At 44.0% G+C, this 26,940-nt stretch overlaps 14 protein-coding genes and 2 non-coding genes across 18 annotated transcripts; 8 read left to right on the top strand and 8 right to left on the bottom strand.

Moving 5' to 3' along the window:
- The first annotated feature begins 313 nt into the window (after positions 1-313).
- Positions 314-1,933, top strand: Alg1 (ALG1, chitobiosyldiphosphodolichol beta-mannosyltransferase). Its single transcript, XM_017246842.3, has 3 exons — positions 314-957; positions 1,017-1,577; positions 1,649-1,933. The coding sequence occupies exons 1-3, from the start codon at positions 398-400 to the stop codon at positions 1,866-1,868; spliced, it is 1,341 nt and encodes a 446-aa protein (XP_017102331.2). The 5' UTR covers positions 314-397; the 3' UTR covers positions 1,869-1,933.
- On the bottom strand, positions 1,860-2,655 carry LOC108128954 (uncharacterized). Its single transcript, XM_017246843.3, has 2 exons — positions 2,450-2,655; positions 1,860-2,378 (listed from the first exon to the last, which is right to left on the bottom strand). The coding sequence occupies exons 1-2, from the start codon at positions 2,653-2,655 to the stop codon at positions 2,066-2,068; spliced, it is 519 nt and encodes a 172-aa protein (XP_017102332.2). The 3' UTR covers positions 1,860-2,065.
- Positions 2,656-3,010: 355 nt separating this feature from the next.
- Arfip (ADP ribosylation factor interacting protein arfaptin) lies at positions 3,011-5,064 on the top strand. The gene is made up of 5 exons (XM_017246218.3): positions 3,011-3,499; positions 3,561-4,080; positions 4,150-4,318; positions 4,384-4,491; positions 4,552-5,064. The coding sequence occupies exons 1-5, from the start codon at positions 3,289-3,291 to the stop codon at positions 4,594-4,596; spliced, it is 1,053 nt and encodes a 350-aa protein (XP_017101707.1). The 5' UTR covers positions 3,011-3,288; the 3' UTR covers positions 4,597-5,064.
- A 28-nt stretch (positions 5,065-5,092) lies between these two features.
- On the bottom strand, positions 5,093-5,689 carry Dph3 (Diphthamide biosynthesis 3). Its single transcript, XM_017246219.3, has 3 exons — positions 5,481-5,689; positions 5,340-5,414; positions 5,093-5,277 (listed from the first exon to the last, which is right to left on the bottom strand). Exons 1-3 carry the CDS (start codon positions 5,586-5,588, stop codon positions 5,200-5,202), a joined length of 261 nt encoding a protein of 86 aa, XP_017101708.1. The 5' UTR covers positions 5,589-5,689; the 3' UTR covers positions 5,093-5,199.
- A 247-nt stretch (positions 5,690-5,936) lies between these two features.
- On the top strand, positions 5,937-7,052 carry LOC108128593 (dnaJ homolog subfamily C member 17). Its single transcript, XM_017246269.3, has one exon. It carries the CDS (start codon positions 6,019-6,021, stop codon positions 6,913-6,915), a length of 897 nt encoding a protein of 298 aa, XP_017101758.2. The 5' UTR covers positions 5,937-6,018; the 3' UTR covers positions 6,916-7,052.
- A 433-nt stretch (positions 7,053-7,485) lies between these two features.
- Positions 7,486-9,882, top strand: GCC88 (GRIP and coiled-coil domain containing 88 kDa). Its single transcript, XM_017246736.3, has 3 exons — positions 7,486-7,694; positions 7,745-9,560; positions 9,618-9,882. Exons 1-3 carry the CDS (start codon positions 7,613-7,615, stop codon positions 9,796-9,798), a joined length of 2,079 nt encoding a protein of 692 aa, XP_017102225.2. The 5' UTR covers positions 7,486-7,612; the 3' UTR covers positions 9,799-9,882.
- On the bottom strand, positions 9,874-11,316 carry LOC108128885 (protein arginine methyltransferase NDUFAF7 homolog, mitochondrial). Its single transcript, XM_017246737.3, has 2 exons — positions 10,917-11,316; positions 9,874-10,860 (listed from the first exon to the last, which is right to left on the bottom strand). Exons 1-2 carry the CDS (start codon positions 11,250-11,252, stop codon positions 9,874-9,876), a joined length of 1,323 nt encoding a protein of 440 aa, XP_017102226.2. The 5' UTR covers positions 11,253-11,316.
- Positions 11,317-11,518: 202 nt separating this feature from the next.
- LOC108128523 (antigen 5 like allergen Cul n 1-like) lies at positions 11,519-12,474 on the bottom strand. Its single transcript, XM_017246201.3, has 2 exons — positions 12,319-12,474; positions 11,519-12,269 (listed from the first exon to the last, which is right to left on the bottom strand). The coding sequence occupies exons 1-2, from the start codon at positions 12,424-12,426 to the stop codon at positions 11,595-11,597; spliced, it is 783 nt and encodes a 260-aa protein (XP_017101690.3). The 5' UTR covers positions 12,427-12,474; the 3' UTR covers positions 11,519-11,594.
- A 209-nt stretch (positions 12,475-12,683) lies between these two features.
- LOC122321558 (antigen 5 like allergen Cul n 1-like) lies at positions 12,684-13,662 on the top strand. The gene is made up of 2 exons (XM_043211836.2): positions 12,684-12,849; positions 12,899-13,662. The coding sequence occupies exons 1-2, from the start codon at positions 12,718-12,720 to the stop codon at positions 13,571-13,573; spliced, it is 807 nt and encodes a 268-aa protein (XP_043067771.1). The 5' UTR covers positions 12,684-12,717; the 3' UTR covers positions 13,574-13,662.
- A 2,585-nt stretch (positions 13,663-16,247) lies between these two features.
- RpL3 (ribosomal protein L3) lies at positions 16,248-19,489 on the bottom strand. 2 transcript variants are annotated; one of them, XM_017246729.3, is made up of 6 exons: positions 19,344-19,488; positions 18,788-18,980; positions 18,431-18,599; positions 17,642-17,777; positions 16,933-17,322; positions 16,248-16,690 (listed from the first exon to the last, which is right to left on the bottom strand). In XM_017246729.3, the coding sequence occupies exons 1-6, from the start codon at positions 19,344-19,346 to the stop codon at positions 16,334-16,336; spliced, it is 1,248 nt and encodes a 415-aa protein (XP_017102218.1). In that variant the 5' UTR covers positions 19,347-19,488; the 3' UTR covers positions 16,248-16,333. The 2 variants fall into 2 exon arrangements, with proteins under 2 accessions (XP_017102218.1, XP_017102220.1); XM_017246731.3 differs by lacking the exons at positions 16,248-16,690; positions 16,933-17,322; positions 17,642-17,777 and adding an exon at positions 17,844-18,068 and having other exon boundaries at positions 19,344-19,489.
- LOC122321680 (small nucleolar RNA U83) lies at positions 18,225-18,305 on the bottom strand. The gene has a single exon (XR_006246210.1). It is a non-coding gene; the product is annotated as a small nucleolar RNA U83 (small nucleolar RNA).
- LOC122321679 (small nucleolar RNA U43) lies at positions 18,668-18,745 on the bottom strand. Its single transcript, XR_006246209.1, has one exon. It is a non-coding gene; the product is annotated as a small nucleolar RNA U43 (small nucleolar RNA).
- A 407-nt stretch (positions 19,490-19,896) lies between the features above and the next one.
- On the top strand, positions 19,897-21,148 carry LOC108128561 (J domain-containing protein CG6693). Its single transcript, XM_017246239.3, has one exon. It carries the CDS (start codon positions 20,094-20,096, stop codon positions 20,997-20,999), a length of 906 nt encoding a protein of 301 aa, XP_017101728.2. The 5' UTR covers positions 19,897-20,093; the 3' UTR covers positions 21,000-21,148.
- Positions 21,149-22,067: 919 nt separating this feature from the next.
- On the top strand, positions 22,068-24,171 carry LOC108128803 (zinc finger protein 431). 2 transcript variants are annotated; one of them, XM_017246615.3, is made up of 4 exons: positions 22,068-22,377; positions 22,435-22,802; positions 22,868-23,982; positions 24,034-24,171. In XM_017246615.3, the coding sequence occupies exons 1-4, from the start codon at positions 22,149-22,151 to the stop codon at positions 24,152-24,154; spliced, it is 1,833 nt and encodes a 610-aa protein (XP_017102104.2). In that variant the 5' UTR covers positions 22,068-22,148; the 3' UTR covers positions 24,155-24,171. The 2 variants fall into 2 exon arrangements, with proteins under 2 accessions (XP_017102104.2, XP_070137359.1); XM_070281258.1 differs by lacking the exon at positions 22,068-22,377 and having other exon boundaries at positions 22,683-22,802; positions 22,873-23,982.
- On the bottom strand, positions 24,112-25,521 carry LOC108128805 (zinc finger protein 675). Its single transcript, XM_017246618.3, has 4 exons — positions 25,300-25,521; positions 24,501-25,240; positions 24,371-24,442; positions 24,112-24,309 (listed from the first exon to the last, which is right to left on the bottom strand). Exons 1-4 carry the CDS (start codon positions 25,414-25,416, stop codon positions 24,174-24,176), a joined length of 1,065 nt encoding a protein of 354 aa, XP_017102107.2. The 5' UTR covers positions 25,417-25,521; the 3' UTR covers positions 24,112-24,173.
- RpS25 (ribosomal protein S25) lies at positions 25,516-26,457 on the top strand. Its single transcript, XM_017246619.3, has 3 exons — positions 25,516-25,649; positions 25,918-26,194; positions 26,258-26,457. The coding sequence occupies exons 1-3, from the start codon at positions 25,647-25,649 to the stop codon at positions 26,329-26,331; spliced, it is 354 nt and encodes a 117-aa protein (XP_017102108.1). The 5' UTR covers positions 25,516-25,646; the 3' UTR covers positions 26,332-26,457.
- Positions 26,458-26,940: the final 483 nt, after the last annotated feature.

Below are 26,940 nucleotides of genomic sequence, written 5' to 3'. Positions count from 1 at the left end.
TAACCCGTAAATTAATAAAAATGTAATATTAAAATACCTAATAATAACCACAAGTTATTACATCTACATCTTACATCTACTTTACATAGTATTCTACAGAGTAAATGTAGATGTAGAAGCATTTTCGCCATTGTGAACTGTTTCGTGTTACCTGCTAAATAATTGCAAAGTAATCTTAGGCAAAATATGTTTATCTTCACTTTTCATAATACAACAAAATAATCATAATTACCTTGTTAAAATTTATTATTAAAATTAATGAAGAATAAAAATATGAATTCAAATTTGGTAGAAAAATCTTTTTCATCTGCCATCTGGCCACACTGTTCTTTCGTCCACAAACAAACGCGCAATTCTACCTGATTGTTGATAAGCAATAAAATCTAACTGCATTGCGATGACGGAAGTGCCGCCCAAAAAGCGCCATGCCTGCGTCATCGTACTGGGCGATATCGGGCGAAGTCCCCGTATGCAGTATCATGCACAAAGCCTGCTGGAGGACAACTACCACGTGGACGTCATCGGGTATTTGGAAACACGTCCATTGGAGACTCTCACGCAGCATCCTTGCTGCAAAATCCAGGAACTCACTCCGGTGCCGGTGACCAACCTCACCCCCAAATTGCGATTGCTGTTCAAGGCCTTCTGGCAAACCCTCAGCCTCTTGATAGCTCTCATCTCTATACGGAGGCCCAGTTTTCTGCTTGTCCAAAATCCGCCCGGCATTCCCACGCTAATCGTTTGTTACCTGTATTGCACCCTGACACGAACGAAGTTTGTTATTGATTGGCACAACTATACGTACACTGTTTTGGCCTTGGGCATGTCCGGTGGAGAAAACAGTTTCCTTATTCGTCTAGTACGGCGGCTGGAACGTTACTTTGGCTCCAAGGCGCATACACATTTCTGCGTCACGCGAGCTATGAAGGATGATTTACAGGAGAATTGGAAGATCGGGTAAATACTAGTGGTGCAATGCATAAGAAATGATTAACGAGCTTATAAATCCCATTTAGCCCTGTAACTGTGCTGTACGATCGAGCCCCAACGCAGTTCCATCCCATAGATCTGGTCCAGAAGCACGAGCTCTTCTTAAAGCTGGCCAACGATTACCCGCAATTTCAGTCAAAGGATAGCAGTCAGTCGGATGTGCTGGAGGCCACTTCCATCACCCAAAAGCTTACAAACGGAACGGTGCAATACAAGCCCCAGCGACCGGCTATCCTGGTTTCGAGCACCAGTTGGACACCGGACGAGGATTTTGGTATCCTGCTAAAGGCGTTGCAGGCGTACGAGGAAACTGCTGTGGCGGAGCCTCTTGTATATCCGCAGCTACTGTGTATAATCACAGGAAAAGGGCCGCAAAAGGAACATTATGCGGAGGAGATCGCCAGGCTGAAGTGGCAGATGGTTTCGGTGATCACGCCCTGGCTGGAGATTGAAGATTATCCCAGCGTTCTGGCAAGCGCCGATCTTGGCGTCTGCTTGCATTGGAGCACTAGCGGCCTTGATCTTCCCATGAAAGTGGTAGACATGTTTGGCAGTGGTTTGCCTGTCTGTGCTTATGATTTCAAGTGGTGAGTACAAAAAAAAAATAAATCTTTCAATAATTATAATTCATCCCTAAAATGGTTGTCCTTAATTTCAGTTTGAACGAGCTGGTGAAGCACGGAGAGAATGGCTTTGTATTTGGGGACCACATTCAGCTGGCAGAGCAACTGCGTATCTGGTTCGAGCATTTTCCAAAAAACCCAAGCATTCTAGAGACCCGAACCGGCTTTCAACGAAGTCTGCAGCAGTTCCAGGAACTTCGCTGGCGGGAAAGCTGGAGCCACACCGTGGCGCCCATTCTAGAGGCATTTCTCTAAGGCATTTCATGTTGTTTATTTAACAAAAGTTATGACAATTACACGCTAAGACAGACTTATTTCAATTGCTTATCGCGTTTTTTTGTGCTTATTGTGATTTTTAACGGCCAAGTCAGTCGCTTGGCGCTGATATTTTCGTTTCTTTTCTTCGCTTGTAGATCCATTTTGGGTTGTACTATAAAGCTATAGCTTTTAATCTATACATCTGGCTCCCGGCATATTGGACAAGCTTTACCGCCACTATACCGATACTGAGCCAGACACTGATTATGTTGAGCGTGCTTGCAGGACAGGAACCTCATATCATTCTTGGTAAGTGGGTCCAGACAGATGGGGCAGTCGTCACCCGGTAGACTCGGATTTACTATCTTTCGGCACAACGGGCAGCTTCGTCGCAAGTACCGAAACTCATTGAAACAAGTTGGATGCATCGCATGGCTGCACTGCATCATATGTAGATCTCCCTGCAACATCTCATCCAGGCAAACTGGACACTTGTCGCCCGGACGGCTAGTGACGCGATAAAAATGATTCAAAGATAAGACACTCATACGTATATTCGATTTAATTTTCACACTCACCTGCGGCGCATCTGCTGCTGACCGAAGTGGCTTCGCAACTTGCTATCCGGATCATGGCTGTCCCCCTCGTCCTCCTCCTCACGACGATTCCTGCGATGGTTGTGGTGCGGCGCAGTTTGCTGGTAATTGGGCCAGTTGAACCAAATAGCCGCTGCCGCCGCCGCCACCACGACGCCCAAGCCAAGCACTATGTTCATATACACCATTTTGGGGGCTTCTAATCACGGGACATAGAAACTCATAGGATTAAATAATCAAAAGCCGACAAGAGGCAAAACTTAGACGCATACGTAAAATCCCCGAAATAAAAAAAGAGCGATCGCCTTTGATGAGACCAGACTTTTAAGGACAATCACAAGAAAATACTGCACACGTAAAAAAATACTGTACACAATAATATTAAAATATTAATTATATCCAATTCAAACGACAATATGATAAAACAATATTTATATAAAGGTATCTTGATAAATAATCTTTAAAAATACCAATTTCTAAAGTAAATAACCAGGTTTATTGCCGGCAAAAGATTTCAAGGGTTGTTGGCATAATAAATTTTCATGGCTCGGCCACACTTATTTTCAGTAGCAAGGAACACAGTTTTTTTTAAGTTTGTCCAAAACTTTAAGAATTTGTAAGAGTGAAAAGCGGTGGCGTAAAAAATTGGCGAGGAACATCGGCCAACTGCTTCGCGTAGCGTGCCATATTGATTTCTGCGAGGCAATTTCAACGCCGCTCCGTAAAAGAGACTCGCAGACCAACGCATACACGCACACCCACGGAAAACAATTTTCCGAAGGTAATTATATTGAATCGGACGGCGATAGCGACCAATTGCAATGGCAGAACGCGAACGCAGCATACATGAGATGCTGAAAGATGCGCCCTCGCTGAACGACAGTTGCGGGCCAGTCCACACGGGCACCGAAGGTGGGAGCATGGTCATCGGAAGCGCTAGTAGCCACAGTATTGCTGGAGGAGCCGGTGTTATTGGCGTTGGAGGCGGTCCCTTCAGTCCACCCAACAGTTTGCCATTAAGGAACCATTCAGGTTAGTTGTTTACTATCCATAACAATCTGTAATCAAGCTGACTCATTCAATCGATCGATAGCACCCACCACACCGATGTCGCCCACAAGTCCATCGCCTTCTGGTAATGGGATTCTGAGCCCTACGGACAGCGGTAGCCTCATACGCACGAGCGCCTCCAAGATCGACAGTATTAAAAACTGGAGCATATCCACGTACAAGTGCACCCGACAAATAATGCTTGAGAAGCTGGGAAAGTCACAGCGCACCGTTGACTCGGAGCTGGAGGCGCAAATCGAACAGCTGCGCGAGACGCAGCGCAAGTATCTGTCCATTTTACGACTAACTCGAGCTTTTAGCTCCCACTTTCAACACGTGGTCGTCACCCAGCACGCCCTGGCCGATTCATTCGCGGATCTGGCACAGAAGAATCCAGAGTTGCAAAAGGAATTCACCTGCAACTCGGAGACGCAGCGAAACCTGACCAAAAATGGCGAGCTGCTTCTCAATGCGCTTAATTTCTTCATATCGTCGGTGAATACACTGTGCAATAAGACAATCGACGACACCCTGCTGACGATACGACAGTACGAGACCGCCAGGTAAGTTCAAACTCCAGATTGCAGTGTTTGCCAAGCCAAGCTATAAAACTAACTTTACCTAACTTTCAGAATCGAATTCGATGCCTACCGTATGGACTTGGAGAATACTAAGCCCGAGCTGACGCCCTCGGCTGCCGCTTTGGAGGAGACTCAACGAAGTTATGCGCAGCATAAAGAGCAGTATGAGAAACTGCGTTCAGACGTGGCCGTAAAAATGCAATTCTTAGATGAGAATCGCGTAAGTAATTCATAAATAAAATATTTACCGGGCGGCCAAAATAAACCCTCTATTTCCCAATATAGATCAAAGTGATGCACAAGCAACTGATTCTGCTCCACAATGCTATTGCTGCGTATTTCTCAGGAAATGCCATGGCACTGGAAAGCACCTTGAAGCAGTTCAATATCAAGGTGATAATCCACTCTCTGAATGAGGAATAATTATCTAAATGGATTATTTTTGTACTTTAGCTTAAATCGCCGAATAACGTTAGCGGATCCTGGCTGGAACAGTAGTGTCCGCCTTTAGCCCTCGAGTTTCAGACGGCATTTATGCGCATTCAACAGGGAGAAGTCACTTTCCTCTACCACTTGCTGAACGAGCACGCTCTCTAAAAGAATTCTAATCAGAGAAAACCCAAGCCGAATTGTATATCCAATCCATTGGACGAATCGTAACCACATTTACGTGCTAAGTTTAAGTCTAATTCCTAAATCGTAAGCAGAAAGGTGGTAACTGTCTATTATGCATATTTTTTTATTAGTACTTTTCGCCCTGTATGACATGTAATGTATTACTCACATTTCCAGCCGCTCTGTCAGCCACAGTTCCTTTTACTTATGTTTCTAAATTGTCATATCCTTTAGAGAACTTATGGCGCTTAAAAACATCAACCGAAAAGTGTTTAGTCCACTTTATGTATTAACGTGGGTTTCAGTTCTAGATATTGTAAAATATAAATTATTTGTAATTCACCCCAACGATATCCATAATTGAATTGTTTCGCCGAGCTTGAATATTTTCATTGTTTACTAGTCAACGTATTATTTACACTAAAACGAAGTCTATATATAAAAATATATAAATAAAACTATTTAATTACACCAAAGAACTTGTTTTTAGTTCTTTTCCAGCTTCAAGTCCCCCAACTTTTCGTTCAGAGCCGTTTCTTCGTCTTCCTCAGCTTTGAACATTTCCTAGAAAAAGTAACTCCCTTTGTTAGAGAAAATTTTCAGGATGATTCATTTTATTCTCTTACCGGATCGTAAATGACCTTAATGATTAGCGAACAACTGGGACATGTGGCCACCTCCTCGCCTTCAATGAGCTCTTCCTAAAAAAGTAAACATAAATAACTAAAGAATGTCCCGAAAATGTTGCGTATACGCGATGTTGTTACCTTGGAGATCTGAAATCGATCACCACAAGGGCAAGGGTAGTAGTACATTTCCTCCTCTTCGTCGTACTCAAAGTCTTCGATTTCCACTTCGTCGTGATATATGCTCATTGTTGCATCAAGGGTTTAATTTCATTATAATCCGTATTTACTACAGCGAATAAAACAACCACGCTAGGCACGTTGAATTGTGGTGCTGCCAGCGCGTTTCACAGAACAGCTGATCGCGCACCAGATTAAAAATAACGTTTTTGCGCCAAAATTATTAGTATCGCAATAAATTTTATGTTATTAGGAGATTTAACAAGTTTTTTTTATAAGTCTAGCTAATATTTAAAATAATATTATCCCAACATCATAATAATATATTTCAGTATCCCCATTTATTAATTGCTACGGACGGCACTGCGAGTAGTGTGTCTGTAGAACTGCCAACTTACTTTTTTGTTAATCAGCTGATAGGGCCTCTTGGGGGTAAACAAATCTAGTAGTTTCATTTTATTGTGCCGGTTAATCCAAAGAATCCAAAGAAAGACGAAAAATGGCCAGTAAAAAGTTTTCCGACATAAATCTTTATGAACTTTTGGGCATTGACATTGATGCAGAGCAAAATGAAATTCGCAAGGCATACCGAAAACGCGCCCTCGACTGCCATCCTGACAAGAATCCAGATAATCCCCAAGCGGCCGAGCGGTTCCATGAACTATCCAAGGCACTCGAGATCCTAACAGATGAATCTGCTAGGTCGGCTTATGACAAAATATTAAAGGCAAAGAAGGCAGCGGAGTTGAGAAATCGTCAACGGGACAGCAAGCGACAGAAACTAAAGGAGGAGTTGGAGGAACGGGAGCGATCTGCGTATCATAAACTGGAAAGAAGTCAGCCGTATAGCACGGTTACCAAAAGCGACGAAGAACTTCTGCAGGAACAGATCGATCGTTTAAGGAAGGAGGGATCCCAGCTGCTAGAGGAGGAGCAAAGGGCTATGCGGGAGCAGCTAAAACGCAGCCATGACGAGAAACTTAAACTCCAACAACAACGCACTCAATTCGATTCAGCTCAGCATCGCATTAAGATTAAGTGGAAGGCCGGTCCTGACCAGGACTACACAGAGGAGCAACTGTTGAAGTATCTTAAGAAATACGGTGATGTTGTTGCCTTGGTGATGAACAAAAAGGGTCGAGGACGTGCCATGGTGGAACTGGCCAGCCGCGAGGCCTGCGACATGGTACTAGCCTACGAGAAGGGCGATGCTGCCAAGCCATTGTCCTTTGAATGGCTAACGCCTCCTGCTTCAGAGGTAAAACCTAATGGATCCGTTTGCGGATCCTCTTCCTCTAGAGACTACGAAGATCTGGTGATGCGCAAGATGCGACAGGCTGAAGAGCGCAAACGGATTATTGAGCAGATGATGAAGGACGAAGAGAGCGCTAAATAAATGTACTACTTAGGTCATAATGTATATATTTATAGTAAACGGAATTTCGGAATATACAAATATTTGTAGCGATTAAATAAACCTAACTAAGCTTAATTAAATAAATTGAATAAATTTTATTTTAATGAAAACAATAAGGTTTTAAACACAAAGTAAAAACTTATTCTGCGCAAATCAAATTTCTCCTAAGAGGATAGACAGTTCCATTGAATTAACTTTAGGTAGGTCGTATAGGCTAGGAAGATTTTGTGGATTTTGATGCAGAATCGATCCACAAATTGTTTACTATATTTAGCTCAAGAATCCGATAATTATTGGCAGAGATATAGCCTTCGAGGTAAGCCATATTGAGCACCCATGCATTTTCCGCATTTTGAAGGGGATCCCCCAGAAATTTTTACAAAAAATATAAAAAATATTTCGTTCCCGGATTTTGTTACAGATTTATGCAGAATCGATTAGGAATCGGATAATTATTTTCAATGATATCTTCAAAAATTATTAATTATATATTTTTAAAATTAATAAAAGATGGCAAATTCTAGTATCAGAGAAAACGCAGTAAGTTGGCAGGCCCGCCAGTTGAGCTTGCCAGCTGACAAAATTATTGTTAATTGAGGAAATGCGAAAATGCCACGAGAGAAAAATAAAGTAAAGCTTCAGGAATAAACTCCGCAATATCAAAACTCATAACGATATGGAGAAGCGACAGCGGGAGCTAGAGGCGTTAGTTTCCTCCCAAAAGGAGCAACTAAGCCGCTATGAGAAACGACTGAAAGGTAAACAAAAAAATTAAGTTATTGCAGAATGTAAATTAACCCACTTTTAGATGTGGTTACTGCCTACAAGGGTCTATTAAAGGAGAAGGAGGCCCTGGAGACTAGTTTGGCCGCCCACGCCGAGGCTACAGCCGCCGGAGAGCCCGGATCTCCGGCGAAGGAATTGGAATCCCACAATAGCTCCGATGCCATCGATGGTGGTGTAGATGGTGCCGCTGCGCTTCCTGTCGAGGGACAGCTACAGACCCAAATAATTACGCTGATGAATTCGCTGGCTACACTCTCGGCTGAAAAGTCCCGGATGGAGGCCTCCTTCCAGGCCGACAAAAAGCAACTGAGAAGCCAAATATCTCAGAAAGAGCAGGCGATTCAGGACCTTCACACACGGGCCAAAGAACAAGCAGCTCGTGCCAAGAACGATGTAGATGAAGTGAAGGCCAAGTGGATCATTGAGCGACAAGAGCGTGAGAAGGAGACGAGCAATCAAATGTTAATGATCCGCGAGCTGCAAAAGCTGTATGCCGACGAGCGCCACCTGAAAGACAACATCGAAATGCAGCTGAACAACTTCAAGACCCAGTTCGCCAGCAACGAGGCTGAGAACAGTCGCCTCAGAGATCTCCAATTGCAATTAAAAGAGGCTCGGTCCCAGCTAAAGCAATTCCAGGCCAAGGCGGAACAACCAGCGGCCAATGCCGCCAGTGTGGACAGTGGGGCTCTACTGCAGCAGGTGCGCCAAGAGATGCAGCAGCTTAAGGAACAGCACGCTGTGGCCATACGCCAGGAGCAACGGCGTGTACTGCGAGCGGAGGAGCAGAGCCGCAAACAAGCTGCACTCCACGAGGATCGTGTTGCCAGTTTGGAGGCACGTCTGGCCGAGCTCAGCACCACTGTCGGCAGCTACGATCGCCTGCGGCAACAGGATCAGGACAGCATCCATGCCTTAAAAGAACAGTTGCAGGATCTACAGGAGCGCCCGACCACAGGTTTCAAATCGGTAAGCGATGATGTGGATGTAGCTACGCTTGTGGATGAGATGGTGCGCCTGAAGAAGCTCCTAACAAGTGCCAATAATCGTTCCGCCAATCCTCTGGATCTCGGGGAGATTCTCTCATTTGGCGGCCGTACTTCCAGCACCGCTGATCATACACATTGCGAACAACAGCTCCAGGGCGTCCAGAAACTGCTGGAAGCTGCCAAACAACAGCGACAACTTCTCGAACAGAAGGTCCAACTACAGCAGTCACACATCCAGACGCTTCAGGAGAAGGTGCAAGTTCTTAACCGAAACATCGACGAGGCAGAAGTAGAGCTGAAGCAGCAGGGCGAAAAACTACGACTGGCCTTGAAGGGTGAGAGAACCAAGTGGCAGGAGGCCAAGGCAGAGCTTGAAAACGAAACACGCTGTAAGCTTAACGAGCTGGAGCAGCTGCTGCAAAAGCAGCGCCAGAGATCACTGCAGCTTCTCGACGAAAAAGAGCAGGAGATCAAAACGTTACAGACCTCCTTCGAGGTCTTTCACTCCGCCACCAATGTGGGCACTTCCCTGGCAACGCCTGGCATGGAAGCTGCCGGAGGCGAATCCTTCGCCTATTCCTCCGACGCGGATAGCGTGGAAGTAGAGGGAGAACAACGGGATCAGCGCGAAAAAAATCTAAAGGTACGCTCGAAGAAAATGTCCCTGGGGGATAACTGCCACATGTTGCACTATGCCAACGAGCTGGCCCGCAAGGACATCGAGATAACCGCTCTGCGAAAAGCCAAGTACGCTGCCGAATCCACCCTGCGAAAAGCCATCCAGGACAAAGTAACTTCGCAGCAGGAGATGCACGAGAAGATCGAGTGCCTGGAGGAGCAGGTCGACAGGTAGGTAGTTGGGCCCTTATCTTTGGACATCTTTTAAAAGTTCTCCCTTGATTTTAGACTGGAACGCTGCAAGACCCGCGAAGGAGCCAACCTAGAGTATCTGAAAAATGTCATCATCAGTTATATTGTTACGCGGGATGCGGACGGCAAGCGGCACATGCTGAATGCCATCTCGGCGGTACTTCAATTCACCGCCGCCGAGATGCAGGCAATCAATACTGCATTCCAGAAGAAATAACATTCGTTTTTTTTGTTTAACATTTATGTGCAACATATTCAAATTATTTAAATAAAATCAAAACATTATCGTTTACTAGCTAAACCCGACCACAGGGAATTTTTCCAGGTGGGGAGCCACCACGCCGGGAAACATGGCCAGGAATTTAAAGCGCGTTCCCATTTGGGCGGTATCAATTAGCATTTTGTAGCCGGAGCGGATAATTTCCTGGTTCTCGGGCAGCGCGTTAGCTAGAAGCTGCTCCAGTCGTGCCTCGCCCTGCATGCGCTGCAGAAAGAGTCCCTGCTCCACTGGTCCACAGCAGTGTATGCTGCCCCGCTTCTCGGCCGCATGCCGAATCAACTTGAAATCCACATCTGCTGTGAGATCGGCACTGCCAGGCTCCACCAATGGGTCGTGGAGTGCATGGTTCTTAAAAGCCCTGAAGGTGTCGGTTTTCTCGCCAGAGTGCCCGTAGTCCATGATCAGAGCAATGCCACCATCCCTTTCGATGCGCTCCGACAGAAGACCCACCTGTCTCTCTGTCTCAATGGAGTACTCCAAGCAGGAACGCTTTTCCCCAGGAAGGGGCTGAAATACTCTGGACACCGGGGTTTGCGATCTCGAGAGAACATAGCGAAAGCCGGGCTGATCCTCCTCCTTAGAAGCCACGTCTATAAGCACCTCCTGCCATTGGCCATCAAGCCACTGCAGCTTGTGCACAGGCAGGGCATCGAAGAATTCGTGGGCCAGAACCAGCGAGAACCCTTGCGGCACATCCTCCAGTCGACGGTGCCAGAACGCTTTGGTTCCAGAAGCGGTGGTGCCTGTTTGGTAATGGGGCAGCTGGGTATCTTCCGGAAGTGTCTGGTGTGTGTAGCAAAACCTTTGAGCCTGGATCTTGCTCAAAAAAGGACTCACTTCCACCATGTGTATGGATAACTCGGCCCCCTGTTTAAACTTCGTGAGCACTTTCAAGACGTCTCTGGCAAGAGTGCCACGGCCAGGTCCCAGTTCCACAAGTTGAAAGGGCGATGGGCTGCCCATCTTACGCCACTCGCTCACCAGCCACACCCCCACGAGCTGCAAGGAGAGCTGATTATAACGAGAATTCTAGTATGGACATCGAGCTATCTTACTTCTCCAAATATCTGAGATATTTCTGGCGAGGTTATGAAGTCTCCCTCGCGGCCAAAGACATCGCGGGCCATATAGTAGCCACCTTGTGGATTGGTCAGCACCTCCCGCATGTATTCGGCCACCGAAATGGGACCTGTAGCCAAAATCTTGGCCCTCAGCTGTTTCGCTAAGCTGGCTTTGCCATTTTCTGTGGCGGATTCTGTACCTTGCTCCTTGGAGGACTGTTCCTTAGCCTTTTCCGCCTGAGATACACTGGTGGTAGCCAGATTAGGGCGGCGAACGGATTTATAGCTGTAGCAACGCCTGCTGGCGACCCTCAGCGCCTGGCGTAACATTTTCAACCGGCAACAAATTTCCTACAAACCCATATGGCATGTGATGGGAAGGGAATCGACTACATGATACCCTTTAAAAACATTCAAAAATGTATATGATTCTTAATTAATTAACTTGTATTTGAATAGCTTTAATGTTTTAATATAATATCATTTTAACGCCATAAAAAGAAAGGTTTCTATAAACAAAATAAAACCATCAACTTTCTTAAGCAAACAAGAGCTGCCAACTTGTTTCAAATCAAAAGGAATTAAAAATAAAACCGTTATTTCAATTTCTGGAATTTATTCCACATTCATTTGTATAAAAAAATTAAATTTAAAATTATTTAAGGAACATTTTTAGACCACCTTGATTCCTTCCACGATCTTCTCGTTGTCGTAGATCTCCTTGGCGTAGCAAAGGTTGGGATAGTCGAAGGCGGCACCGTAGCGGTTCTTGCAGCCGGAGGTGGCCTTATCGCCGGGAGTGTAGACGGGCTGTCCAACGATGTTGGCGGTGGCAAAGTTGCAGGTGAGGACGAAGTGGTTGTAGAAGTCTCTGGTGAAGCGGATGGCAGCGCAGCCGACGTGGGTGTTCTTCTCGGCCACCGAGATGGTGAACTGGGCCACTTTCTTGTTGGGCAGTTCCTCGGGGAAGCTGGCCAGGATGTCGGGAGAGGCGTTGGAACGCTCGTTGAACCAGTTCTCAATCTGCTCCTTGAGGATCTCAGCATCAGTGTACTCGGACTCGGCTCCGCTGTAGTGGAAGATGGCGTTGTTCTGGCCGGCATAGGCGAATCTCTCGGTGCTGCGGCACTTGTCTGGCAGGGATTCGCAGGTCTTTACGTTCAACATGGCTAGGTGAGCTAGCTCCTCGCACCAGGACATCTTGGCCATGCGGATAGCCTTGGGAAGGCCCTCAACACCACCTCCTGCTACCTTGTTGCGTAGGTCATTAAAGAGGGTGAGGATCAGTTTGTGGTGTGCCTCGATTTTAACTTCACGGGAATCCTTGGGACAGTTCTCACTGAAGTTCTGGGGGAGAATTGGTTAGCTGGATAGATTATGGATTAGTAATACTTACTCCCTTGTTGTTGCAGCCAATGTGCTTGTCCAGGCAAGTGGGCAAGGCACAGTAATCCACTGCAATGGTAGCTCCAACGAAGGCAACTAGAACAATGAATGTCTTCATACTGATGCTGGCTTTCAACTGACTTCTGGTAGTCGAAGGCGTCTCTATTTATAGGGGCTCTATGGATATGCTCCTCGAATTTCATAAAGACACCTGCGGGAATGGACAGCTGCTTTCCAGGAATCCAGGTACATATTGTTACAGCTTTCAGTTGGAAATGGAAACTATACCCCTATCGCACTGGACATAGAAATCATATTCCAACCGTAGTCTATTATGTACTCCAATTTGCTATAAAAGCCTAAGGCCCGATCCGATTCCGTCAGTCTCAACTGAAGATCATACAAAGCAATGGCTTCCTTCAAAGCAACTGCCTTCTCTATCCTGGTCGTGGTAGTAGTTCTCTGTAGTTCCTCCCTAGCAGTGGATTACTGTGCCCTGCCCACTTGCCTGGACAAGCACATTGGCTGCAACAACAAAGGAGTAAGTATTGCTAGTCCCTACTCTATCCATCTAACCAGTTCCCCCCCAGAACTTTAGTGAAAACTGTCCAAAAGATGCCCGTGAAGTTAAAATCGAGGCACACCACAAGCTGATCCTCACGCTCTTCAACGACCTTCGCAACAAAGTAGCTGGAGGTGGGGTTGAGGGCCTTCCCAAAGCCATCCGCATGGCCAAGATGTCCTGGTGCGAGGAGCTAGCTCACCTTGCCATGTTGAACGTAAAAACCTGCGAATCCCTGCCAGACAAGTGCCGCAGCACCGAGAGATTCGCCTATGCTGGCCAGAACAACGCCATCTTCCACTACAGCGGAGCCGAGTCCGAGTACACTGATGCTGAGATCCTCAAGGAGCAGATTGAGAACTGGTTCAACGAGCGTTCCAACGCCTCTCCCGACATCCTGGCCAGCTTCCCCGAGGAACTGCCCAACAAGAAAGTGGCCCAGTTCACCATCTCGGTGGCCGAGAAGAACACCCACGTCGGCTGTGCTGCCATCCGCTTCACCAAGGACTTCTACAACCACTTCGTTCTCACCTGCAACTTTGCCACCGCCAACATCGTTGGACAGCCCGTCTACACTCCCGGCGATAAGGCCACCTCCGGCTGCAAGAACCGCTACGGAGCTGCCTTCGACTACCCCAACTTGTGCTACGCCAAGGAGATCTACGACAACGAGAAGATCGTCCAAGGCGTCAAGGTGTTCTAGGAACATTGTGATTTGTGACCAATAATGCATGAGGTATTCACGTTTGTAATAAAGAGCTTGGGCAGATATAAAGTGCTAAAACCTAAAAATGTATTTTTGAGACAATCTACTGTAGATCAGACGACCTTTTTTTATGGCCAAAAATTATAACTCGAAAACGGGACAGTATTTTACAATTCTTCCTGTATTAAGCAAAGATAATAATTTTAAAAGAGTTGTAATGTCTTTCTACAGTTAAGTATAGAAAAAGTTACGTTTCTTTTTTTTTTTAATTTTTAAAAACAAACTTTTGGTAAGGCTAAAAATGTTTTTTTTTTATAAATATTAGTAAAACAACGACCGTGAACAAATCAATATTGAGATACGAAATATGATTGAAAATACGTATTTTAATATAGGAATGTTTATTTTATAATATTTCCTTATCCTTGTCGTCTAAACTTTCTTTATCAGCATTATTTGTTACATCCTTGACCCGTGGCTTCGAAGGTGGAACATCGCCGTCAACCATGAGAAGTCAGGCCAAACGACGTTTACAATGAGGAGAGGCGACTGTCCTGGAGTCAGTCTCGGAAGCACCCCAATTCCAGCCAGCCCTACACCCAAATATCTGGGTATGACCCTGGATAGAAGGCTCACCTGGAGAACCCACCTGCAGCGCAAACGGACGCAAATCGGGATCAAGCTGCGTCAGCTCAACTGGCTCATTGGAAGGAGGTCCAGGCTGAAGCCAAGAATCAAGCTCCTTATATATAAGGCCATTGTAAAGCCAATCTGGACCTATGGTATCCAGCTATGGGGGACGGCGTGTCAAAGCAACCGAAGGATCATTCAGATCGCCCAAAACAAGGCCCTAAGAACTTTAACTGGAGCTCATCCGTTCCACGACAATGCGACAATCCACGCCCAACTGAGAGTCCCATATGTGAGCGAAGAAGTTCAGCGATTCGCCAATAGGTACATCGTAAGGCTGGACCGACATCCTAACCCTGAGGCCATCAATCTTCTGGACAACAGCTACACCACAAGGAGGCTGAAACGGACCCACCCACTGGACCTCTGCCACTCGGGCGAACGGGACTGAGCTGCAGTTGTAAAACTAACAAGGCCCACTAAATAGAGCTGCAAACGATTCGATCTTAAGTCGATTACATCGATGTTTTTGAGTTGAGCGAGAACATCGATTCCTATTTTAGGGAATCGATGCATCGAGCAATCTGTCACTTTAACAAAGAAAACAACGCATACTTTTCGTTTATGCAATCCAAAATTGCAAATAAAATTAAAACCCCAATGTCGGATGCCATTATTGTGCTCCGACAATATTTAGAAGCCAACCACGCGACGCCAAATATAAGCCCGTTAGACTATTGGAAGGTTTGTTGTTTAGATTTCATTTTGTGATAAATCTAGTCTAATTTGCAATTCTAAATATTTCTTACAGGTGCAAGATATTAGGATGGAATCTCTCAAAAAAATAGCTGTTTAAAGGCTATATTATTGTTTAAAGGCTTATGTTTTCCTCTACAATTTTTGAGCATATATATTTATATATTTATTTTTTCGATCTAAATCGATTTAAATCGATCTTTTTCAGAATCGAATCGAATTTACTCGATTCACTAAAAGTAGAATCGTTTGCAGCTCTACCACTAAAGGGCCCGACAATAATTAACTTGAATTCTATCGCTAAGGTCTACTGTTAAAATTAGTTTCCTAGGATAAGCACATTGTACTACTCAATATTTCATTAAGTTAAGGTCCCATTATACAATTTAATTATTGTCCATAACTTCGGACAGATTTTAAATATAACTATTGATTGATTGATAAAAAAAAAATAAAAAGCATTATTTGTAAAACTTAAATTTGTGTCATGGCTCCATATCTAGAGAATGTCAAAAAACGAGAAAATTTTATCTAGAAGTACGTTTTTTTAATGTTAAAAATTGAGAAATTCGCGGAAAAGTTCACTTTTGGACAGTAGGTATTTTAACGAGAATTAAAAACCCTATAAAAGAAACCACACCTAATGGTTGGACTCGTCTTATAACTTTCTTAAACATAAGAAATCGACACTTATCTAAACCTGATATTTACATACAAGTTGTAGGCATTTAATATTCGATTTTGAAGATAAAAGGGCACGATCACCTACTATATACCACTCTTCTTGGACTCCAATGCAAAGAATGGTTGTTTCATTTAATAAAAAGGCTTCAAAATCTGATTTGATTTAAAGTGTTTTAAAATGATGAACTTTACAGGGCTGTAGCTCAACAGTGGCGCCCTCTATACAAATTTACAAAGTTACACAACACTAATCTTTAAAAATTTCTTAGCCCATAGCCTTAAAATTTGAAAAGTTTAAAATTAATTTTAATTTTTTAAACAAAAAACGTCGTCTGAACCAAAGTGCAATCCTGAAATACATTCTACTAGAAATCTATATCAATCGCGAATTCTTCCTTTTAAAAGAGGTAGATTTCTTCGTATATTTCGGATATATATCCTTCGAATTAAATATAATTAATAATTCTCATAGAATGGAATTAAAATTATCTAATTATTTATTACCAAGTAACTCCTAAGATATCAAGTTTATAAACTATGGGTAGTCAGTGTTAAGCACTCAGTGTTCCCAGTGCCACCTGCCCAAAAATAAAGTGAGATCTTTACAGATTTATGTAGCTTATGCCGAAAATTTTATTGACCGCTCTACCACGTTGCGGGGTAGAAGCAGACACCATTTTAAAGAGCTTAAGCGGTGGTGGCGGCGGCGGCAGCAGCACTGGTGGTGGCAGCAGCCTCCTCCTTGAGACGATCCTTCTTGAGGGGACCCATGAAGGCCAGCTTGTCGGCAGGGGTCTGGAAGCGACCGTGACCCATCTTGGACGAGGTGTCGATGAACTTGAGCTTGATCTGCTCGAGAGCGGAGCGCTTGGTGTGCTTCAGCAGGGACTTGCGCAGGGTGATGATGCGCTTCTTGGAGCCGATGCAGCAGCCCTTGATCATGACAAAGTCGTTGTTGACCTCACCGTAGTGGGGGAAGCCACCCATGGGGGTGATGCTCTTGTCGGTCAGATCGTACTCAGTGGAGGCGTTGTTCTTGATGACCTGCAAGGGAATAGATTCCAGTTAGCTACACTTCCACTTAAAGGGATTAGGGGGGAGTGGGATTGGGAATCAATCTACTCTGGCTGAGGTCTGAGTTCAGTCCTATCATTTGTGAAATATCACGGTTTATCAAGATTTTTAGTTTCGATGTCGTTATTTTTGGTTTTTTATCATCAGAATCTCAGAACACAAGCAGCCAAAGAGAGTAGAGTCTTCATGGAGTCTGGGAGAGAAATATTTACCTTGCCGTCCTTGGTGTGGATGCCAGCACCGATGCGGTAGATCTTCTTGTTGATCTCGGTACGGTGGTGGTAACCCTTCTGACCAGCACGTGCCACGGTGGTGGACACGCGAGACGGATGCCAGGCTCCAATACAGGCGACCTTGCGCAGACCCTTGTGGGTCTTGCGGGGCAGCTTCTTGGTGTGCCAACGCGAGGTGACACCCTTGAAACCCTTACCCTTGGTCACACCGACGCAGTCGATCATCTCGTCCTGGCCGAACACGTTGCTGACCGGGATGGGCTTCTCCAGATGCTGGCGGGCCCAGTTGACCTTATCTTCGATGGAGCCACCGTTTATCTGGATCTCCATGACATGGGCCTTCTTTTGGCGCTGCTTGATCAGACGAATCTACGCAATGGAGAAAGGAGCTGGGTTAGATTTCATCACTGGAAATGGTAGTTATTGGAGGGGCTGTGCGTAATATGGTTTAACCGAGCGATCATCGCCTGAGCGGCTTCGCACCGTTACTGGAATATATCAAGCTCCGCCACCCGAGGGGCAGTTTTATCTGCGACGTTGCACTCCTTAACCGGACATTGAAGGGCCCAGCACGAATGCTTTTTAGGCCAGGCGCACCAAAGGCGCCGAGTCCAAGGACCCAACACCAATGGCGCAACAAGACCAAGGACATCGCATTTTTAATTATATTTTTAAAATTAAAATTTACCTGAGAGTGGGCAATCACGCGGATGACCTTGCAGTAACGGAGCATCTTGCGGAAGTCGTTCTCGATGCTCTTCTTGCCGAGATCATCGGTCCACTTCTTGCTGGCCTTGGTGAAGGCCTTCTTCTTGCTCTTGTACCTGGTAGATCAATTTGAAGAGGCACGTGGTCAGAATCGAACGAGAGGATGCCCTGCCATCCATTGGGGTGTCTCAACAACTCCAACTTCTTAGCTGTAGCTGTCTCTGTTTATGTGGGGGGCGAGATAGAACAGGAAGAGCACCTCATCGCAACCAAGGCGAGCGGAGATGGCATCTTCCATGTCGTGCTCACTCGGACAAGTGTGTTTCAGTCGTCAAACAACCAAATACTTGTTAGCTCACACAACTTTCAGCGATTTTAAAAGCTCTCTCAGCAAGCTGATCGAAGAACTTTATGGTTTGGATTTTACGTTAAGTTAAGCGTTCTTTTTAAATTAAATAAATAATAATAATAAGGTGTAGCAGTTCACAGGTCAATACTAGATTAACTAACAAATCAATTAACTTAAATAATTCTAAATCAAAAACCAAGAGTTATCTACAAGGCTGATCAGAAGGAAGGCAGCAGATGGTAGAAGGCTTTTCAACAGGAATTTGCTCATTCAGATACCATCGTATCATCATTCAAACTCGAGTAGAAAACACGTGGTTGGACTTGTGAGACTGTGGAACTGCTGCACCCTTTCAAGCAAAATGGCGGCGGGTTGAAAGAAACTACATTTAGTGCCGCACGTGGACCATCAGATACATACCAGTTCTTGTAGAAGCGACGACGGCACTCCTCGGACAGATGCTGGGCCCAGACATTCACCAGGGCGCGCAGACCGAATGGAGTCTCGATGTAGCCGACGGCACCGACCACAATCATGGGAGGGGTCTCCAAAACGGTGACAGCCTCGACGACCTCCTTCTTGTTCACCTCTGAAATAGAGAAAGATTCATTAGAAACGCTCCTCGAATTCAACTTAAACAATGTATAGGGCATGGATTTAATCAGTCCGCCCTAGTAAATGAAATCACGGTTAATCATTGTGTTCTAACCATATTTTTTCTAGTTAACTCATCATGAAAATACTGATATTAGGGAGGGAAATGATAAAGGTACTTACTGGAACCGGGACGATCTGCCTCGCGCACAATGTGCGTCATGCCGGCCTTGTAGCCGATGAAGCTGGTCAAATGGACGGGCTTCTTGGGGTCATCCTTGGGGAAGGCCTTAACCTTACCACGGTGGCGAGCTGAGCGCTTCTTGGGGTAGAAGGCCATGGAGCCATGACGAGGCGCAGAGAACTTGCGATGAGACTGAAAGAGAAATACATTTTCTTGGTTAGTGCACATGGACACATTGAGGTTAAGGTGAAGCCATGACTTAAAACGCGTCAAATTTACGTGAAAAACTAGTACAACTCGAGGAAAATGCTAAATAAATCAATAGGAAAAAAAGTAACGTCACGATTCGACTGAATTTCAGCATATTTTGACAAACTCTTGCGCCACGTGATTTTCACTTTTGGGTAAAAACAGCCGCGTTGCATTACGTTACGTGCAAGTGATAGGTACAGGAGAAGTCACGATTACTTATTCTTTACTCATTATTTACTTTATGAAAGAAAATTCAACTATCTCAACTACTAATATTGATTTTATCCGGAGGAGAAAACTTACCATGACGTCTGTTCACTTCAGACGATGAAACAAAAAGAACGGAAACGGACGGCACTGGAGTTAACTTGGCTGCGGCAGAGAGCTGTCAAATCCAGGGTTCCCATTTAATGCTAAAGTTAGCTATTTTATAGCTACTAGCTAGAATTTCAGCTTTTTAACTTACAAATATTTTTTAAAATGTCATAACACATAAAAAAAATAATAAAGTAATAATATAAGTATTCCATTAATAAAATGTAATATGGAGAATGATAAAGAAATTCCCTATGCAGATATATTTTTTACTTACTGAAAATATTATTTGTCTTTATTGGTGAATACATTTTTTTAACGTTATTTCATTTTTTTATATTTATTAGATTCTTTTGCTGCTTTTATTTTCAATTTAGTTCTTTCAGTTTTTAATTTTTTTGGAGACAGTGGTCGTAAATCGAATACACTATCGATAAAAGAGGCGGGTTGCTGATGTTTTTTGAATGTTTAGCATATCATGGGAACTCTAAACACTATTTGTATACATGTTTTTAAATAAAAAATCATATTATTCTGTCAAAATGTTTACTTCAATAAGAGTTAGCCTTTCCCATAGTATAACAAATTGTTTGTGAATTGTTACTTTTGTATTTTTTGCAAATATTCCAAAAATTTGTTAACCACCCGTCTACGGCCACACTACTTCGTCGTTTTGGCGCATTTTAGTGCTTGTGTTTGTGCTAAAATTGTTAAAAGGCAAAAATCTTAAAATTCGCAATGTCTACTCTTGAACTATGCGAAAAGTATTTTGGGACACGAGATGTGTACAAATTGATGAGCCTGAAGAAGAGCGCCAGCGAGAAAGAAGTGAAAAAAGCGTACCACAAGCTATCGCTGCTTGTTCATCCAGATCGGGTGCCCGACGAACAAAAAGAGGAGTCCACGGAGAAGTTTAAGGTTCTCTCGAAATTGTACCAAGTGTTGACTGATACACAGAAGAGGGCCCTATACGACGAGCAGGGCATTATCGACGACGACGACGATGCCGAGTCTAAACTCTCCTCCTGGCTGGATTTGTGGAGCAAGATATTTAAGCCCATCACCGAGGAGGAAATCAACACCTACGAGAAGGAGTACATTGGCTCCGAGCTGGAATGCTCCGACATCAAGAAGGCCTACTTGGGAGGCAAGGGTTGCATCAACTATATGATGAACCATGTGCCATTCATGAAGGTGGAGGATGAGCCACGCATTCAAAAGCTTGTACAAGGCTGGATTGCAGCAGGCGAGGTACCAGAGCATAAAATCTTCACCGAGGAGCCGGCCGCCAAGCGCAAGAAGCGCCATCAAAAGTATGCCCGTGAGAGTAAGGAGGCGAAGGTCATCAAGGAACGCATTGACCGGCGGAAGAAGGAAAAGGACGAGCAAGACCTCGAAGCTAGCGGTGGCGATCTGCAACAGATGATCCTGGCGCGCCGCAACAAGCGCGAGTCCAACTTCACCTCCATGATGGATCGCCTCATGGAGAAGTATGCCGGAGTAGACGACGACGATGAGGTGGACTTCAGCGCTTTGGGAAAAAATTGTAAAAAGAAGAAGTCGGCTAAGAAACCCGCCCATAAGTCGCCTGCAAAAAAGTTACACGGGGTCAAGAATGGCCGGGTCGAGAAAGGGAAGAACTAAGCACCGGTCGGCCATCCCAACTAAAATAGTTCTCTCGTTTCTCCTACTATAGTCTTAGTCATAACCGCCCGAATGTATTTATCCATTTACGTATCAGTGTTTTATAAATCATACTGTCTTTATAAAATAGATAATTATGGTCAATCAAATATTTATAATGTATTTAACTATTTTACTTGTAAGTTATATTTTTGTTTCTTAAGAGTTATGGGTAATATTTAAAATAATAGAGCTGATGTAAAATTGGATTTTTTTCCCATTGGACTTTTTGAATTTCGCATTCAAAACATAAAAAAAAAGAATATATATTCATATTTAGATTTTTTAATAATAAAAGTTATACACTACGCATTAAAAGTTTTCTTTCACTTTGAAATGTTAAATTCATGAAAATTGCATATTTATAGCAATAAACCCTATAGAGTTTATATATTGTTGATCAGGATCACCTCCTGAGTTGATATCAGCATTTCCGTCTGTCAGTTTGTTTTTATGCGAACTTGAAACTTTGCACAAACCCTTCTTTTCTTTGCACGGAGTTTATAAGTCGGAACGGCCGAGATCGGTCGAATATATCCTATCCTAACTGAAAGATTGGAAATGGTATTTGGTAAAAATACCAACTTTGGTGTACTTTAATATAGATGTTTGGGACTTTTTTTAGATATAGTATTGTAATAAATTGCAAATATGATATTTTCATAAGGATCGGCCACCTTTATCCGATTTTTGCGATATATATCCGATTTTAACTCCAAGGGTACATATATCAACTTCAGCTCCGCCCAAAATTAGCTTTCTTTTCTTGTTTTTGGTAGGATTTTATTTGGATTTTATTTTATTTGACTTTTATAGCCAATATGTGAAGAATGTTAAAACAATAGATGAACCTTTTTGTTATAGTTGCGTAATAATATATATAATTATAATTTGCACAATAAATACTATTTGTTTTAATTAACAAAAAACAAAAAGATATTCTTTGAAACTTAATCGAACTCGCATCGCTTTCGTTACTATTCGGGAATGTCTACGACGTCCCTATAGAGCTGCCACCATGTCGGAAATATTGTTGCAACATACGGCCACACGGATTTGCGCTAAATATAAACATTTATTGAAACATCGCATTTATTTTGACTGAAAAAAATGAAATGTGTTGTGCCCAACTGCAGAAACGCTTTTGTAGGTAGGGCCAAGCGGGATTCAGAACAGCAGCAGCCTATTGGTTTCTTCAGTTTCCCCAAGTGCCCGGAAACTTTCAAACTTTGGGCTGCTTTTTGCGGTTACGAAAATGCTCCCAAAATAAAGAATCCCTACATTTGTATCGAGCACTTCAAGCAGGAAGATATAGAGGGATCTCTCAAATTCGAAATGGGTGAGGACAGCTTATTAATACTAATATCTTTAAATATAAATCTGTATATATCCCTAGGACTTGCCAAAAAACGAACCTTGCGGCCTGGTGCTGTGCCTTGCATTAAAAATGTTAATAAAAGTGCCTCTGAAAGAGCACACCTAGAAGGCATTCAACGGCGCGAGAACAAGCGACTGGTGGACGAGCTCCTGGCGGAGGACGAGACCAAGGGCTTTATAGCCGGCGATGTTGAGCCAACACCTCCACAGGAAGAAGATGACCTTTTTGAGGATGCCTTTCCGGATTATGATCCCCTGATCCATGAGGCAAAGATTAGGTGTCGCATCTGCTACCAGGATCTGATCAATGACTCTTCTGCCAAAGATCTCTTCGATGAGGCCAACAGCATCCTGCTTTTTCACATAGAAGTCATCAGCGGTGTCTGGGTGGGTAGGATAGGAATCTTTACCTTTCTTTCACAAGAAAAATTTCTAACTAGAATTTTTCTCAGATTAGCCAACTGGAAGGAGAACCTCATATTATTTGCCAAACGTGCCAATCGTCACTGCATAATGCCATTGAATTCCGAGAAATGTGCGTAAACACGGAGCTGAGGATCTCCCAAGCAGTGCCCGAAATTGAAGTAACTGCTATCGCATCTGAAGATGTGGAAGAAGAATCCATTCCCCCAGAGCCCGACCTTATCACAAGCTTGGACGATCAAGTGAATGATCAGCAAGAGCCTCTTAGCCCGGAAGTCACAGCAGAGCCTCCGCTAAAGGGAAAGCCCAAAGAAGAACCTACAGAATCTGCGTCCCAAGACCCACTTAGTGTAAATCTGGGATCCAGGATTTTCAAGGAACTAATCGACCAATACACGGGTCAGGAGAAAACGAGAAACAGAACAAAAACGGGAGATCCGTCTCAGAAAACGACAAAACCTCCGACCAAACCACGGAAAACGTTAGTCCGTGAACCGAAACCAAGAAGAAGGGCCAATCCAAAGACCAAGGAGGAGAGGAATCTCATACGGCGTGCCCAACTTCGCGCCAAGCCGCCCAATTTTGTGTGTGATCAGTGCGGCCAGGCCTTCCGCATGGCGCACAATCTTCGAATCCATCAACTGCGCCACACCCGCACGAAGAACTTTCAGTGCCCCGAGTGTCCGATGGCATTCTATGACGCCTACATGCGCAATATCCATGTCCGGGTACGCCATCGCGGAGAGACTCCCTATTCATGCCGCCACTGCACTGAAACTTTCGCCTATGCGGGAGCTCGTCAAAAGCACGAAAGCGAAGTCCACGGAGCTCCACCACGGATGATTGTCCAGCGCATTAATCCGAAACCTATGCCACGTAACGATGCGCGCCACTACTGCCAGTTTTGTCACAAAAGCTACGCCTCCCAATATTCCCTCCGTTGGCACTTGAAAACCCACACGGACGGCCTAATCTACAAATGCGGGCGGTGCGAGAAGAGCTTTAATGATCCTGCGAAGCTGAAACGCCATGAGATGAGTCACGAGAAGAGGCCGCTGCAGTGCGATGTCTGCCTGAAGGGATTCTACCAGCGAACGCGGCTGAAGGAGCACGAACTAATACACACCGGCGAGCGTCCCTACTGGTAGGCATATCTCTTCATTATCTCTGATTATGACAATAATTCCCTTTTTAGGTGCGAGATCTGCAATGTAAACTTTCGGTACAAATACAACATGAAAACCCATGCCAATACCAAAATGCACCAGGACAATCTGCATAAAAAGAAGTCTATTAGTGAATTAGTCGTTGAATAAAAATGTGGTTGACTGTTTTTTATGTATTTGTGTCCAAGGATTGAATTGATTTTGATTTTCGCATTTTTCGTTTCTCATTTTCTACGTGACTGGAGGAGTTGATGTGCTGAGTGAAGTTTCCAGCGCGTAGGAACCACAGATCGCAAACCTCGCAACTGTGAAAATAATGAAAGTAAATCAATGATAAAAAACAAATGGGAACTTAAGGAAACTCACTGGAAAGTACGCTCGCCCTTTTTGATGATTTCCCACTTGGATTGCGGCGCTCGACCCTTTTTGCAGGCCTCTCTGAAAAGATGGAGAGGATTTTAAACAAAATCTAAGGAATATGGAGTGTGCACCTCACCTTTCATGCCTCACTCTTGAGCTGTTTGTGCTGTATTCCAAGCCACAGAAGGTGCAGGCGTAAGGACCCTCTGTGTGCTTCAGTTGGTGCCGCCGCAGCAGGTGCAAGGTGTAGCACTTCTGGTGACATTGTTCGCATTCGAAGGGCTTGGTGCCCGTGTGACGCAGCAGGTGGACGTTGAGGTTGCTGGTATCCTTGAATTGCCGACCACAGTGCTCGCAGATGCAGGGCTTCGCTGTGGTGCTATTCCGGTCCACAATGCGCTTGGGTTGTTTGTCGTCAATGACTTTAACGTGAATCAGCTTTCGCCCCAGACGCATCGTCTTTTTATTGGACTTGTTCTTTACCTTAATCTTCCGCGGATTAGTGTCATTAGTCGAGATCTCGGGCTGCGATTCACCATAGTCCTCAGGAAGAGGTGACTGCCCCTCTTCCATATTGGTCTCTTCAAAGGTATCTTCTATTTTTTCTACAATCTCTTCGGCTACGGACTCGGGTTCCTGCTTGACCTCACTGGGTGCCATTAGCTCGTCGATACCCAGAGGATCTGCAACGGGCACCTGTTGAATAGGAGGCTGTAGCGCCACTGTTGCAGGATCCTCCGCCAAGCTAGTTTTTAGTTCCTTTCTAGAGAGGTACTTTTCAATCTTTGCACATCTCCTTTGGAAGCGTTGCACTTGTCTTAGGAGATTCTGACAGTCGATACACATATAGCAGGGGAAGTCAGGAGCACTTTGAATCTGTAAGATGTTAAATATTACTAAAGGGTTCCATTGCTAAGACTAATTTTTAAACTTGCCCAGCAGTTTGTTATGGTTCTGACGCAGCGCAACAGCTGGCGGCCCTCTGTTGAGAACATCTGCAGACAGTGCTCCGGCACAATCTGTTTACCGCAAGTTCGGCAGAATTTGTTCATGGCTCAAATGTCTTAATTTGAGGAATTTATTTAAATTTTTCACGTTCTTTTTCCATATTTTGTGTTACTTCCCATGGGCTGTTTTTATTTTCAACTTGTCGGTGTTTGGTCACTTTAGACCAAAAAATACCAGATCCATAAACTATCGATAGGCAGGTGTGCAACTCTTCTTGACCTGCTGGTAACCCTGGCAATTTCCGTCCTCCATCTTTCTGCATTGACTTTTCACGATGGTGAGTTCGTCCGCGACAAATTTTTACAAAAATAAACAATTTTTCATGTGAAAGTGCCTTCAAAAAGGAAGCAAACTACCGCCGATATGTGTTTCACGGCGTGTGATATGAAGACATGCCGTCACTTCGGCTGGAAACCGTGAAAACCCGTGTTAAAAACAAAACCATGCCTTAACCTCGAAAGCAGCTGGCTCCAAATGGAGTTTTTGGGTTTTTAGTAGCCAGTTTCTCATGTAAATTCTTTGCTTACTTTTTCCTCAACAAACAGCCGCCTAAGAAGGACGCCAAGTCGTCGGCCAAGCAGCCGCAAAAGACACAAAAGAAGAAGGAGGGATCCGGCGGCGGCAAGGCCAAGAAGAAGAAGTGGTCCAAGGGAAAAGTCAGGGACAAGCTGAACAACCAGGTGCTGTTCGACAAGGCTACCTACGAGAAGTTGTACAAGGAAGTGCCCGCCTACAAGCTCATTACCCCCTCGGTGGTTTCTGAGCGTCTCAAGATCCGTGGCTCCCTGGCTAAGCGTGCTCTGATTGAGCTGCGTGAAAAGGGTAAGTGCTCTGATTCCTTTCCATAGAATCCTAATGCTAATTATTGTATTGTTTTTCTTTTAGGTCTGATCAAGCAGGTCGTGCAGCATCATTCCCAGGTCATCTACACACGTGCCACCAAGGGTGATGAGGCGTAAATGTTTTACTACAAAACGCATTTTTAGTCGCATTCATTTTACAATTAAACGTTGATTGTATCGGGAGCAACTAGGACGCCGTCGTGTGTAAAATGTTGAATAAACTCGCTTTCTTATTGTAAGGGATATTTGCGTGATTTTTTAATTGAGGAAAAGTGCCAAAACAGCAGATTGCTATAATTCAACAGCTGATTTGTACAAAAAAATAAAAAGGTTATTATAATGAGGATTTTATCCCTTAAAAGAAAGGACAAAGAAAAGGAATATGTGTCTTAAAGATGCAAGAATAACAAGCTTTTTGGAAAATTTATATTCTAAAAAGGAGAAAATTGATATTCTTTTTGATAAAAATTTTTAAAAGGGAAAAGCCCTTTTTAAAAATTTTTAAAAGCCCTTTAAATAATAACCTTTAAATGTGTTTTAAAAAAAATCCTAACATAAAAATACGTAGGAATTTTATTATATTTGGATTCTTAAAGAAGGAACAATTCTTAAAGTTTCTTCTTCCGGAAACGGCATTCACCCTTTCCGCATTCACCAATTTAAAATTTGTTTTATGGTTTGATACATATATAACCACATATAATATATAACTTATAATACAAAAAT

Source organism: Drosophila bipectinata, chromosome 3R (assembly GCF_030179905.1).
Source record: "Drosophila bipectinata strain 14024-0381.07 chromosome 3R, DbipHiC1v2, whole genome shotgun sequence".
NCBI lineage: Eukaryota > Metazoa > Arthropoda > Insecta > Diptera > Drosophilidae > Drosophila > Drosophila bipectinata.
This window is presented reverse-complemented; position numbering and strand designations above follow the sequence as displayed.

Excerpts from the sequence above, each read along its gene's own strand:
- Dph3 (XM_017246219.3), bottom strand. The coding sequence starts at position 5,588 with ATGAGCATATATCACGACGAAGTGGAAATCGAAGACTTTGAGTACGAC. Across the intron at positions 5,415-5,480 it reads ATCGATTTCAGATCTCCAAG|GAAGAGCTCATTGAAGGCGA; the intron begins GTAACAACATCG and ends TTACTTTTTTAG. Across the intron at positions 5,278-5,339 it reads TTAAGGTCATTTACGATCCG|GAAATGTTCAAAGCTGAGGA; the intron begins GTAAGAGAATAA and ends TACTTTTTCTAG.
- LOC108128954 (XM_017246843.3), bottom strand. The coding sequence starts at position 2,655 with ATGGTGTATATGAACATAGTGCTTGGCTTGGGCGTCGTGGTGGCGGCG. Across the intron at positions 2,379-2,449 it reads CAGCAGCAGATGCGCCGCAG|CCGTCCGGGCGACAAGTGTC; the intron begins GTGAGTGTGAAA and ends TCGCGTCACTAG.
- LOC108128523 (XM_017246201.3), bottom strand. The coding sequence starts at position 12,426 with ATGAAGACATTCATTGTTCTAGTTGCCTTCGTTGGAGCTACCATTGCA. Across the intron at positions 12,270-12,318 it reads TTGGCTGCAACAACAAGGGA|AACTTCAGTGAGAACTGTCC; the intron begins GTAAGTATTACT and ends ATTCTCCCCCAG.
- RpL3 (XM_017246729.3), bottom strand. Across the intron at positions 17,778-18,430 it reads CGTCGCTTCTACAAGAACTG|GTACAAGAGCAAGAAGAAGG; the intron begins GTATGTATCTGA and ends TTGATCTACCAG. Across the intron at positions 17,323-17,641 it reads GCGTGATTGCCCACTCTCAG|ATTCGTCTGATCAAGCAGCG; the intron begins GTAAATTTTAAT and ends TCCATTGCGTAG.
- Arfip (XM_017246218.3), top strand. The coding sequence starts at position 3,289 with ATGGCAGAACGCGAACGCAGCATACATGAGATGCTGAAAGATGCGCCC. Across the intron at positions 4,319-4,383 it reads AATTCTTAGATGAGAATCGC|ATCAAAGTGATGCACAAGCA; the intron begins GTAAGTAATTCA and ends TTCCCAATATAG. Across the intron at positions 4,492-4,551 it reads TGAAGCAGTTCAATATCAAG|CTTAAATCGCCGAATAACGT; the intron begins GTGATAATCCAC and ends TTTGTACTTTAG.
- Alg1 (XM_017246842.3), top strand. The coding sequence starts at position 398 with ATGACGGAAGTGCCGCCCAAAAAGCGCCATGCCTGCGTCATCGTACTG. Across the intron at positions 958-1,016 it reads CAGGAGAATTGGAAGATCGG|CCCTGTAACTGTGCTGTACG; the intron begins GTAAATACTAGT and ends AATCCCATTTAG. Across the intron at positions 1,578-1,648 it reads TGTGCTTATGATTTCAAGTG|TTTGAACGAGCTGGTGAAGC; the intron begins GTGAGTACAAAA and ends CCTTAATTTCAG.
- LOC108128885 (XM_017246737.3), bottom strand. The coding sequence starts at position 11,252 with ATGTTACGCCAGGCGCTGAGGGTCGCCAGCAGGCGTTGCTACAGCTAT. Across the intron at positions 10,861-10,916 it reads TATCTCAGATATTTGGAGAA|CTCGTGGGGGTGTGGCTGGT; the intron begins GTAAGATAGCTC and ends CTCTCCTTGCAG.
- LOC108128593 (XM_017246269.3), top strand. The coding sequence starts at position 6,019 with ATGGCCAGTAAAAAGTTTTCCGACATAAATCTTTATGAACTTTTGGGC.
- LOC108128561 (XM_017246239.3), top strand. The coding sequence starts at position 20,094 with ATGTCTACTCTTGAACTATGCGAAAAGTATTTTGGGACACGAGATGTG.
- LOC108128803 (XM_017246615.3), top strand. The coding sequence starts at position 22,149 with ATGAAATGTGTTGTGCCCAACTGCAGAAACGCTTTTGTAGGTAGGGCC. Across the intron at positions 22,378-22,434 it reads ATCTCTCAAATTCGAAATGG|GACTTGCCAAAAAACGAACC; the intron begins GTGAGGACAGCT and ends ATATATCCCTAG. Across the intron at positions 23,983-24,033 it reads ACCGGCGAGCGTCCCTACTG|GTGCGAGATCTGCAATGTAA; the intron begins GTAGGCATATCT and ends TTCCCTTTTTAG.
- RpS25 (XM_017246619.3), top strand. Across the intron at positions 26,195-26,257 it reads GATTGAGCTGCGTGAAAAGG|GTCTGATCAAGCAGGTCGTG; the intron begins GTAAGTGCTCTG and ends TTTTTCTTTTAG.
- LOC108128805 (XM_017246618.3), bottom strand. The coding sequence starts at position 25,416 with ATGAACAAATTCTGCCGAACTTGCGGTAAACAGATTGTGCCGGAGCAC. Across the intron at positions 25,241-25,299 it reads GAACCATAACAAACTGCTGG|ATTCAAAGTGCTCCTGACTT; the intron begins GCAAGTTTAAAA and ends AACATCTTACAG. Across the intron at positions 24,443-24,500 it reads TCAAGAGTGAGGCATGAAAG|AGAGGCCTGCAAAAAGGGTC; the intron begins GTGAGGTGCACA and ends CCATCTTTTCAG.
- LOC122321558 (XM_043211836.2), top strand. The coding sequence starts at position 12,718 with ATGGCTTCCTTCAAAGCAACTGCCTTCTCTATCCTGGTCGTGGTAGTA. Across the intron at positions 12,850-12,898 it reads TTGGCTGCAACAACAAAGGA|AACTTTAGTGAAAACTGTCC; the intron begins GTAAGTATTGCT and ends GTTCCCCCCCAG.
- GCC88 (XM_017246736.3), top strand. The coding sequence starts at position 7,613 with ATGGAGAAGCGACAGCGGGAGCTAGAGGCGTTAGTTTCCTCCCAAAAG. Across the intron at positions 7,695-7,744 it reads CTATGAGAAACGACTGAAAG|ATGTGGTTACTGCCTACAAG; the intron begins GTAAACAAAAAA and ends ACCCACTTTTAG. Across the intron at positions 9,561-9,617 it reads CTGGAGGAGCAGGTCGACAG|ACTGGAACGCTGCAAGACCC; the intron begins GTAGGTAGTTGG and ends CCTTGATTTTAG.